At 37.0% G+C, this 12,645-nt stretch overlaps 1 protein-coding gene across 6 annotated transcripts in view; it reads left to right on the top strand.

The window, feature by feature from the left end:
- The window catches only part of SEMA5A (semaphorin 5A), a 320,792-nt gene that overhangs the window by 195,554 nt on the left and 112,593 nt on the right, over nt 1-12,645 (top strand). For all 6 annotated transcript variants that reach the window (XM_063399787.1, XM_063399779.1, XM_063399792.1 and 3 more), the window contains 2 exons: nt 1,354-1,489; nt 4,800-5,004. In XM_063399787.1, the coding sequence (XP_063255857.1) occupies nt 1,354-1,489; nt 4,800-5,004 (341 nt within the window). The remainder of the gene's footprint in view (nt 1-1,353; nt 1,490-4,799; nt 5,005-12,645) is intronic.

The following is a 12,645-nucleotide window of genomic DNA, read 5'->3' as shown; positions in this document are numbered from 1 at the left end:
TTGAAACCTTTCTCTAACAGGCAAACCTGCACTTTTTATATGTGGTTGACTATCAAGTCCACTATGGCCATTGCTTCATGAAAAAGCTGATTTTGTTTCTTACAGACTATCTAAAAAATCTCTAAACCTGAGTCTCATGTTCTCATAGGACTTCATGAAATTCAAGAAAACATTGGTACATTTAATAATTCTAGTGAGATGCATTTAGTGATATAAGCAAGGATTTATCAGCTCCAGTTATGATTGATTCCGCAGAAGTTGTAAGCATGGAACTTGAAGTTTTGGGTTTTCTTTGATATAAAAGAGACAAGCAGACAGTAAGAAAACAAATTACTCTTTTGTCCTGGTATTTAATCCATGTATCCTCTTTTTTCAGTTGCTGAGTTTCTTTTTCCCCATTATTATGGAGTTTCTATAGTATGTTTTCTTAAGCCTTATGTAAATTCCAGGCTAAGCTTCAAAAAAAAAAAAAAAAAAAAAAGGGGAAAAAAAAAAAAAAAAAAGAGACAGAGAAGAATGCTTTGTGGATCAATTGCCAGAAGTTTTAGCTGCAAATCCGTGCAATTGAATTGATACCTTCATTATCTGTTCCATTATTTCAAAATAAGGAAAGAACAATGCAGCTTTCCATATTAGGAGCTTTTATTATATTGTATTTTTACACTATGCAGAATTACTTTATTACCTTGTATGTCACATTTTCAAGGCAAACCCAGGAAATAGTGTGGTTTGTCCAGCTGCCATTTATTGATGTTTAGTATTTTAACATATCTTGTAAGCAGTCCAAGTTGTTTTCTCTTGATGGGTTTCTGCGACTTGCATTCTTATTGCTGTACAACATCTCTTGGAAGACAGGATTTTTGTGGACGTGTCTTGTCCAGGGATTCTGTAGGACGTAGAGAATTACCACACACTGAAAATCCTTACTTATGTGATGCAGTCATTTGTTGTATGGAAGAAACTTTTTTGAACCCTGAGAATAATATCGTCCTGAACTTTGTTCCGAGAAAAGAGGTGTCCCTAGTGCTTGTGAATATGTGTGGAAGTGTAGCAATATGGTATTAGAAATACAGTATGGTGTTAGAGCAACAGCAGAAAGTAGGAAGTTCTGAGTTCTTCCCTACACCAGCTTCTTGGTAAGGCTGACAAATATTTTGAATGCAATGACTTTGCTAAATGAGCTCATCATATATCATTATCTTGAGATAACATCTCCTGGCTGATCATATCTGCTTCATTAATTGCTCAAAGGATTGAAGAGTTTTTTATTTATTTTTTAGAAATTTGACTTCTTAATGTTATTACATAGATTAATTTTTTTTTTTTTTTTTTTTCCCTTTTTTTTTTTTTCAGGAACAGCATAGCAGCCTCAGCAGTTTGTGTTTTCAATCTGAGTGCCATAACTCAGGCCTTTAATGGACCCTTCAAATACCAGGAGAACTCTCGCTCTGCTTGGCTTCCATATCCAAATCCTAACCCTAATTTTCAGGTATGGGTATGTGGGAGAAGAACAATGTTTTATGTGAGCTTTTCTCTAAGTACTGTGTGGTTCATAAATTATAAATCCAGTTTTGCACTGTGTTGTAGCCCAAGACCTTAAAAAACCCACTTAAATTAAAAAAAAATGTTTAGGAGAGCCGCTTATTTCAACATATTTAATTTTAATTTTATCCTTCCACAAAATAATTTGTATTGAAAAACAGATGTACTTTGAAGGGTAGCAGAAAAAATGCCTAACTTCACTCTTCTGTCAAAATAAAACACTATAGTTATCCGTCAAGGTGACATTAACTCCTGTCTGAAGTATGATCAAACTGCTATTCTCTTTTACATTGTATTTGTACTATTAGGACTTAAAAATGGAACAGTGTCTGGAAGAAAAAAAGAAAGTGAGAGGGAGGTGGTAAAGGAGGAGTGGTCAGAATTTTATATATTTTCATGTGCAAAGTGGTCCACGCTCCTTGAAGAGTGAGATTAAAAGAATTTGCGACATGTGCTGCCCCTCATTTGAACTTGTTGGCCTCAGAGGGTGTAATAATCTGCAGCTGGCAGACAGTGTAAAACCAGTTAGTCCAAGGTGGATCATTTAGAGAACTCTACATAGAGGAAGGGGTATTTCAGTAAGCACATATGCATTGTTTTCATCTTTTGCATAGTCACCACTCCTACTAAGACAATTTTAATGAGTGTGCTTCCTGCAAGGGAGATGGAAGGAAAAGCAGCATTAATGTAGTGATTAAAAACGAGTAGCTATTCACCAAGGAATTTAAGTGTAGTCACCTCTATCCACCTTTCACCCTCCTGTAATCAATGCAATTTCACAAGTTCACTTCTGCTTCTGGAGTAGCCTTCCCTATCTTGTAAGAGTTATAAGAGCTCTGCTAGCCCGCTGGGGATTGTAGGTAAATTACTTCCTGATCTGAGCAAATGAAGGAAAATAAGGTACAGTTTACAGGCTAGAACCATGTTACCTTTCCTTAGTATGTTTGTCATCAGCCAAGTGACAAGACTCCAACTACGCCAGAAGCCTGCAGAAGCAGGCAGTATTTGCACACAGCTTTTCCCCTGTTGTAGAAATACTTCTATTGTCAAAATAATGAGCCGAACAGGGTCTAAGAGAGGCTGAATTTTTGAAGGAGAAAGCCTGAAAAAATGCTTGTATATAAAAATCTTATCCCCTTTCTAATTAGGTAAGCACATCCAATAAAGCTTATTAAACTCTCCCTACAAACCTTGCATTCATGTGGTGTTAATTATTGTGAGAGCAGCCCATACTGCATGGTACTTACAAAGAAAGATGACAGCCTGATGGCTGTGTAAAAACAGTTTAGGTCTCTGCTGTACTGTTAGTGCATGTCTCCAAGTCCCAGTCAAGACAGGTGTTGAAATTTATTTCTTAGATGGCCTGGCTGATTTTAATACAGCTGGTACTTCATCCAATTTACAAGAACAGTGACAACAGTTCTATCATATCTCGCTGAGCTACAAGCAGCTTTGAAGGCAGAGCTAATGTTAAAAGCCGTAGTGTGGCCTTTTACAAGACAATATTGAAGGCAATTGATGTCAACTGATCTCTAGGTGTCTCTAGTGATGTCCACCTTCTTTTACCGATGCTGCTTTTCGTTTCCTTGAATAACCTTCTGCTACCTTTCTGGCTCCATATCTGCAGCAGTGATGCATACTAGGATCTAGTCTAATGCTTAGAGCTTTAAGCATTTTTGTGATTTGACTTTATGACTTGAGAGTACACACCTCACATGGATAAGATATATTCATTGACTGAGTCATTGGTTTCCTTCCAAGAATGGACTTTTCTTTTGTACAGTCCTTATGATAAAGGATCAGAAGTTCTGTTTGTGTAGTCCCAAAAGCAGATGTATCCTCTGAGTAGGATTCACCTACTAAGCAGCAATAGAGAGAGGTATGTGTTCTGAAGGAAGACTACAGCTGTTTAGGTTTAGTTACATCAGACATATTTCCAAGGCTGGATTATAGTAATGCAATATTTTCCATTTTAAAATACTATTGGAGTCCCAGTTTTGAAGGACATAGTTTTCTTCAGAGATAATTGCTTTTCTCTTTAGACAGGGCAATGTTTATGATAAGACCAAGGACCATTTGGATTTCAGTGTACTATGAGTGTTCAGTTGGATTTTTTCCTTCTTGATAGATCCAGAGAAATTGTTCTTTGGCGTGATTAATTTTTTTCACTAGTATGACACAGAGAGCAAGTAATGTTTCCTGACAGTTTCTAATTTATCATTCTTTATCATCTGATCTCCAATTATGAAATAATTTGATTGAGTTTTTAGCATTTGTGGATTTGGAACAATCACTCAATTTTGGTTTGAAAATATTGTAATAATAATAATAATAAACTGGTATGGTTTTGCACACTATTATTTTGCTCATGCTGTAATTCATGGCATAATTTATGGCATAGTAAAGCAGAATGAAAATGGTGACTTAGTTATGCCTGTCACGTCACCCAAATATTTAACAAATGTTGTGAAGTAGTGCTTTACTTCCCCAATGCAATTATGCCTGAGTAAATGTGTGAATGTTTATATATTCTCATGCACTAAGAAGCTTTCTCTTTTGTGTCCTCAGTTGAACACAAATATGTTAAAATTAACTCCCACTTATTTTGCTTTGTTTATTTGTGTTTGAAACTTGTCCATGCAGCTAGTGGATGTTTTCCTGTAAGAAAAGAGCACAGTTTTCAGATTTAAAATATGGTCAGTTTTAAAGCAAAAAAAGTCTTTGCTGTGGATAATATTTAATAGAGCTCTGCACTGTCCATTTTTTGCTACTTAAGATGGAGTCCAAAGAAGCTTCTAGAACTTCACCTGGGATTCCTGTCAGAACCTGGCTGTGTTAGGACATGGGGTTTCCTTTGAAAATTTGTTATGTCTTTAGCACTGAGGTCTGTGAAAATTATAAAGAAAACTGGTCAGAAAATAATTTGGTTTTTGAATAGTAGTTTTTCTCCTTCCTGCCCTGTGTACATAGGGTATAGCAAAATACTTCCATAATCCACTCGTGCTTGCTAGTCTGGTGCTCTTCCATATTGCTTAGAATTAGAGAGCCTCCATAGTACTACCCCAGGAAAACTGAGCTTCCTGGGTCCTTGAACTGTCTGGTTAGCACCAAAATGGAGCCTGAAAGTTGAATTCCACATTGTCATTACAGGATATGCTCTTGCATTTATTTTCTTGCGCTGTAAATCAGAGAGGAAATCTATTGTTATTGTTGTCACATATAGTCATGCTGCTTTTGCTGCTTTTCTCTCTTCACAGTGTGGCACCATGGACCAGGGTTTGTATGTAAATCTCACTGAGAGAAATCTTCAAGATGCACAAAAATTCTTCTTAATGCATGAGGTTGTTCAACCAGTTATTCCAATTCCATACTTCATGGAAGACAACAGCCGATTTTCCCATGTGGTTGTGGATGTTGTGCAGGGCAAGGACATGCTTTTCCATATCATCTATCTTGCCACAGGTATGAATCTTCATTGCTGGGATAAATGTAAAAGTTTATGAGGTCCTTGAGTTTTAATGTTCTGTTAATTACTTATAAAATATGTATACAGCACCTTGAACATCAAGTTTTCTTCTTTGACACACGCAGCTATCTTCTACATTTTCTGAATAGATTGACCATTGCAATGTCTTTTATATTACTTTGTGAACTCTAATTTTGGTGTCTCTTTCTTATTCTCATTTGAAGCTGTGAATCTTGTGTGCTCTTGAGGTAATCAAACACTGAAAATTTTACAAACAGGAATTTCCAATTTTCACTGTCTTTTGTTCTTTTTACTTAGTTAAGGGTACAAATTTAAGGGCCCAAGATGAGATTGTTTTGGAACCTCTGATAAAGAACTTCATAAATAGAAAATACTGCTATTTCTGAATTTTCACTCACATGTGCTTTATTAACCTTCCTTTTAACCTCAATTTTAAGACATTCATTATGCAGTTTTATACCCTTTCTTATTATTTCTCCATTTATATGTAACCAGAGCAGTGAACCTTCACTTTACATTGCTTTAGTTACAGCTATTGCCTTCTTGGTTCAAAATTTCAATCATCTTAAAAATAACAAGGGTGTTGGAGAACTGTTTTTTGCAGAACAAGGGTGTCCCCAGATGAGACTGGAATACTAGACTGGACTACTATGTTTAAAACCTCATGGTATAAAACCTAGGGTAGTTTTTAAATACTTGGGCCTGTGCACATTAATAGGGAATACCTCATCAAAGCAAAGGTTTGTTAATGTTCAGTTTGTCTCATCGTGCTCCTTGAAAGCTGGACAGTAACAGAAAAGCTTTTGATAGGTTAAAACTATACTTGGATTTGACCAGTTCTAGTCAAAACAGCCTGGTTGGTAAATCAGTGCATTTTGGGTGAAATCATGTCAACACTAAGTGGTGTTTGTATTGTAAAGGCCTCCTGAAATTTGTATTTTGGGCCAAACCTGAATTACAGAAACATGCACTGATTTGGTTTTATATGAAGAGATTACCACTCACTGCATTGTGGGATATTTACATTATTTACAGTCTTGGAAGCACCAAGAACAATGACTTTTGTGCTAATTCTGGTTGTCTTCAGGTTTCAGTTTCCTTTGGTGTGTTACCTTTTACATTTGAGTCAGTAAATGAGGACCTAAAATTTTATGTTTCATGGCTCATTAATAAATTGTTTTTGGGAGGGAGTCAGTGTTCTTTTCATGCTGCTAAAAAAAAAGATACTGCTGCTATGGCTCCTTGTGATGCATGCTTGCCTTTTACTTTCATTCTTCTCTGTAGGTCTGGTTTTGATCATTCATGGAAGCAGGGTACTTAGCTGGATCTTTAGTCTAAATTCAGCACATGCTTTCCTGTAACTGGACAGCATGTGTTTTATAAGTGTGAGAAAGCATATGATAAAACTCCCATTCTATTCTTGCCGTTTTCTTGATGTAGTCAATTCTATTTCTTGTGTATTTCACTGAATCACAGTGGATTTTTTAAAATTTCTTTTACCCCAATTGAGTGTGTTAAGACTTATTTTCTAAGAAATATTAACCCTCACTTTTGATAGAATTTGAAATTACCACATGTTTTGATACAAATACCACAGGTACAGTGCATAAATGTAGTTTAAAAATCCCAAGAGGTACCAAATTACAGAGTTTAATTTATTTATATATTAAGATTGTAGGAGAAAGGTGGTCCTTTGCCTTCTTTCCAGTGCAGATCATAATTTTAATTTCATTATATTGTTAATTGTGCAGCATCTTATTTCTCCCGAGCCCTGCCTTTGCTTATGTAGAAACTGTGGAGTAGTTAGCATTGAGTTTTCATCATAAACTGAATATAGTAAAAGATTATTGAGAAAAATGCCACTACTTCTGTAAACAACAGAAACTAAAAGACAGCAGCCTTTACTATGAAAATAAACAATAATTTTGGAAACAACCCAAGATTAAAGCTTTTGAATTTCCCCAGTGTCCTGCTTTACTCCCACATAAAATGTCCTCTACCCCAAGCTCCTAAGACCATAGAACATGTGTATGTTTGGGAGAGCTAAAAGACTGGACTGATAGTTACTACCAGTCTGAGAAATGTTGTTATATGTTTCCTGATTTAATTTATTTGCATTATTAAAAGTGGTGGTAAATTAAACTTGCAATTAAATTTTTACCACAATGTTCCATCTTTAAAAAAGAGACAAAGGAATAAAAGCTGATAAGCAGAAAAGGCCCTGGGGGTGCTGGTTAACAGCAACGAAACATGAGCCAGCTGTGCCTAGGGGGCCAAGAAGGCCAATGGCATCCTGGCCTGGATCAGCAGTAGTGTGGCCAGCAGGAGCAGGATGTGATCTTCATCCTGTACTCAACCATTGCTGTGGCTGCACTTTGAAACCTGTGTTCAAGCCCTCCAATACTAAAAGGACATGAGGTGCTGGAGGGTGTGCAACGAAGGGCAACAGAGCCAGTGAAGGGTCTGGAGCGCAAGTCTTGTGAGGAGTGGCTGAGGGAGCTGGGGTTGCTTACCCTGGAGAAAAGGAGGCTCAGGGAGAACATTATCACTGTCTACAACTGCCTGAAAAGTGACTGTAGCCAGGTCAGGGTCAGTCTCTTCTCAAAAGTAACCAGCAATAGCACCAGAAGAAATGGCCTCCAGTTTTGCCAGAGGAGATTTACATTGGATACCAGGAAAAATTTCTTCATTGAAACAGTATTCAGGCATTAGAAGAGGCTGCACAGGGAAATGGTGAACTCACCATCCCTGGAGGTATTTGAAAGACACGCAGATGTGGAGCTTAGGGACATGGTTTTGTGCTGGATTTTTCAGTGCTTGGTTAACAATCAGACTAGATAATCTTAAAGAGTTTTTCCAAGCTAAATAGTTCTATGATTCCATGACCTGGGGAGCAACAGTCTAGTGGGCACTCAGTCCCTGAGAACATCAAGCATACTTCTCTGGGCACATGATAGAGAAAAAGGTGATTTGGAACATTCAGCATGGATTACTCAAGGGTGAAGCTCATCTGAAAATCTGATTACTTTCTGTCGTAAAACATCTGGATTTGTGCATGAGGAGAAAGTGGTATCTCAACTTTAGCAAGACTTTTGACACTGTCTCCCACAATATTCATATATCCAAATTAGCATATAGCGTCTATGTGGGTGTGCAGCTGGATGTATAAAACCTGCTAGGATGACAGGCTCAGAGGGCAGTTTTAACGTGATGTATAGAAATGATAAGGAGCCAAGTACTGTCCTATTTGACACTTTTTAATCAATGATCTGGAGGAGGACAAGGAGCACACTCTGTCATGTGTGCAGGTGACACCCCACTAGGATACCAGTACTTGCACTGGAGAATGTGCCATCCAAAGGACTTAGGCATGCTGAAGGGATGCCATCACTGCAAAGACAGCCAACAGCATCTTGGGCTGTTATCAGGAACACTGCCAGGAGATCAAGGGAAGAGGTTGTTCCCCAGTTTTGGCCTCCCCCAGTCCAAGAAGGACATGGATAAAATGGAACAAATTCAGGGGAGGGCCACCTTCTGTGGGAGGCTGGAGTACCATGCCCTCAGAAGGGAAGGTGAGGGAGCTAGCCTTGTTCATCCTTGAGGAGAAAAGACATTGTGTGGAACAGGATGCTGGATACCTACAGAAAATTGACATGGAGAATAGTGGTATGCTCCTCACACTGCTGCATAGTGGGAAGACAAGAGACAACAGGCAGAGAATTTCAGACTGAATATAAAGAAAAACTTTCTCACTTCTAGGACAGTCAAGCAACAGGTTGTGCAGCCTCCATTCTTGGAGGTTTTTCAGACCAGACAGAAACGCAGTCTGTTATAGCTAGCTATGTTTTGAGTAGAAGGTTGGACTTGAGACCTTCTGATCTCCTTTCCAAGCTAAATTATCCTGTGTTTATAGTATGCCAGTATCATGTCAAATTGCTTGAGCTAAATTGCATTTTTATTCAATGCTGTAATAATAGATGTACTAGATGTACTTTCTGCTGCCTAAAGGAAAGTGCATTCAACTCTGATGTAAGTTCTCTCTGTAGGGAATTTGCACTTAGCAGCGTAAAGCAGGATGGACCCAAACCATGCTGTGAGATATGTACACCACATAACTTTTGTAGTTATAATTCATTCCAATTTTCTGCAAAAAATGTCTTTGAAAATGCACAAAACTTCAGTGGAAAAGTAAGCATGCAGATTGGATTTAATAAAAATGAATGTTCTGCTGTCTTTGTTATTCAAAACAAAAATCCCATTTTTTGAAACAGATGGCCAATAGTTAAGAGAAAGTTCTTTCTCTCACCTACCCACCCTGTTGTTAGAATACAAATATTACAGGGGAGAATAACCCCTGGAAGTATAAAAATATAATTTCATTTCATTAAACCTTAAACAGATGTAGTAGTACTGATGTAGTATTACTTTAGGAGAGACTGAGAGTAAGCAAAAAAATGCATTAATCTGCTGAGTCAACAGTCTTCATTTCCCAAACCTCTGCCAAGTCATCATTCTGCTAGGAGATTCTGGTGTGCTAGGGCTTAGCAGCTACTGCTTATAAAAAAAAATATACTTTGATACTTTGGAGAAACATCTTAATCTTTTACTGTACTGACTTCTAGCACAGAATGAAGGGATATATCAATTCCTGCACATTTTGTGCTGCTGGCTTTAGGCAAGAAGAAATCCCTGGAACAATTGTCCATGATTTAAAAAGGAAGATCAAGGAAACCATGCACAGATATTCTGAACTAAAAATCATTTATAACAATACATGAAACTTGGAGCAAGCCATAGAAACACTAAATATTCTTAAAAGTCTTTAAGTTTGAAAGGCTATTTATTTGTAAAAAAAAAAAAAGTCCAATCAATGTCATTGTTTCCCTCCCTTTTATCCCTTCTCCTCTCTCTTCATATTTCCTTCCTCCATTTTATTTCTTTCCTACACTATAAGTGCCTAAGTGTCCCATGGTTAAAAATGTTGCTGACACGTTTTTGTAAAATAGGATGCTGAAGCAAGAGCAGGTAGCCCTTATTCAGAGGGCTGTTTCAAAATGTATTTATTTACTCAAATGAATAAGAAAATTCTTAGATATAGTTTGAAGGCATTGTGAACTTGTGAGTTCAGAAAAGGTTATATGTGCACTGTCTGGTGACAAACTTTAAAGGCCATCCTTAAAAACTGCTTGTTGAAAAAACTCCCATGTTTTCTTCTGCTCTTCAATCCCACTGGACAGAGGATGTCCCTCTGTATCCTGAGTAGAAACGGTATATGCCCAGTGGTAGATCTTAGTCACTGGGATTTATTACACCCCATTGATGAAATTGGGGTATGGCTGACTTAGAAAGAAAGTATGAAACCTGAAGAAAGATTTATTGGTTGGCTACATTGCTTGTCTCTAAAGAGTAGATTGTTCACTGAAGTGAACCACAGTTTTTATGCCATAAATCCAGGTTTTATCTGAGGCTTAAAGGTCACTGGAGGATGTTACAACAGGTTTCCAAAAAGTTCTAAAAATTGCAGATAGCAGTGCAGAGAATAATGATGAAAATAATTCTGATGAAACACATACAGCAATTATAACCAACAAGTAGAGAGGTTTCATGAAGAAATTTCAAAAGATATTTTTGGAAAATGCAGAGGGAATTTTCATACATTTGCCTTTAGAAGGGTTGAAACAGGTAGTAAATCTCCACAAACAGCTTTTTTTTTTTCATGAAGCCCTGAAACTGTAGATTATACAGAAACTATTCCCACCCTAATGAAGAGATTTGAAAGTTTGCTTGAAACTCAGTTTGGGAATGCTATCATAACAGTTTGTATTTCTTCTGTTTGTCTTGCTAGATGGGAGTAAACGAATGCAAAGTAGTCCCTGATTTAATTCCTCTGTGGTTTTTGTTACAGTTCTATCTTGTACATTTTGATCTGTAAGCAGTACACTACATTTTTTTTCCTAGGAAACAACCCAAGGTCTTAGTAAGAAAAAAAATTATGTGTGTTGTTGCTTAAAAGTCTCTGATGAAATATTGTCATTTTCCTGGCAGACTACAGCTTCTGATCAAAGTGTGCAGCTTTCACAGTTTAATATGCATGTGTCAGAAAATATGTAGTATCTGTGTAGTTGCCAACCTGAAAGTTGTAAGCAAAACTGTGTGCTTATATATGTTTCATACATGGTGAAGAGAACAGCAATTCTGGCTGCATTTTTTCCCATTTGGTGCTATTCCTGACTGCGTTGTCTTGAGTACTTTGAGGTTCTTGGAAGCAATCTGTAGAAAGGAGATACAGAATTTTCATCTCAGTTAAGAACCGTCTTCGTCTAGAAATTACAATATAAATGCAATAATAATAAGGATCAAAGTAGTTGTAATTCGAGCCAGAAGTCAAATGTGAAATAAAAGGTAGTCTATTTGTATGTATTAATTCTTTCCAGCTCAAAAACAGAAACAATGGATCAGAATACAGATGAATAATGGGACATATACACTGTGGCACACAGTTGTCACTTTTTAAAGCTGTTTCTTTTTGTTGTTTCAGAAAACACAGTTGTTTTGGTCTTTATGCCTTTGCTTGACAAAGGTATAGTGCGCTTTTACAGAGCTGTAAAGCACCCTTGTAGTGGATTTAAAACTATTTCCCTGTAACTTACCTTCTGGCCTTATGCAATGCCATTTTAAGAACCTTGAAGCAAGGATATTCATCAGTTACTTTGATGGGGAAAACTGGTGCATGTTGGAAGACACCATTCCTAGCAGCAACATGATGATCGTGAACGTTTGTTTCAAAAAGTCAAACAGTGAACCATAAAATTAATAACCTTAATCTCTTCTGCTTCTGCAGTGACACCTATCTCTGATAAAGGAGAACCCTAGCTGAATTCATACTTTGTTTATATTATTAATCTTTTCAGGAAACATTTTGCCGCAAAGTTCAAAAAAAGATGATAAATATTGCATGGTTTTGTCTTGAAGAGTCTAATGATCACTCTGGGATTTATCCTAACTTTTCTAAGAAGGCTTGCTGTATATTTCTGCTAGCATATTTATGTTATGTTCCACATAGAACATCTCTGAAGGCAAAGAAAGACAATGCAAGCGCTTTTTGTATTTCTGTGTGATTTAAACAAAGAAACATTGATTTTTCCCTGCCTTATGTATTGTGTCATCTGTACTGGGCAAAGTGGTTTTAAAATGGTACTAAATGAGAGTGGCTACATCTAAAGTCAGGGCTACAGAGTTATAAATTATACTGTGGGGCTCCAGAGGATCAAACCGGGCATTTAAAATGTCCAGCAGTACTGATTTCCCTTGGCTTTATTACTGTGTATAGAGATAAATCCTTCTGCCAGATCCAGCTGGTGAGCTTTCTTAATAAATAGATGGCTCTAACTAGAGCTGGTTAAATTATTCATTGACAGCAATTTATATGTGAGAAGTGGAGCCCTTTATTTGGTTCACAAATTACCCAGCACTTATTTGTAGTCATTTTTTGTTATTATAATCAACTCATAAATAGGTCATGATTTTGATTAGTTTGTTGCTGCTATTTGCTCATAGAGTTTGTTCGTATTTTGGTTATCATGTTCATGAATTGCCTGTTGCAATGAGATGGTGTT

This window comes from Prinia subflava, chromosome 1, assembly GCF_021018805.1.
Source record: "Prinia subflava isolate CZ2003 ecotype Zambia chromosome 1, Cam_Psub_1.2, whole genome shotgun sequence".
Lineage (NCBI taxonomy): Eukaryota > Metazoa > Chordata > Aves > Passeriformes > Cisticolidae > Prinia > Prinia subflava.
The sequence above is the reverse complement of the archived record's forward strand: the minus strand, read 5'-3'. Positions and strand labels throughout refer to the sequence as shown.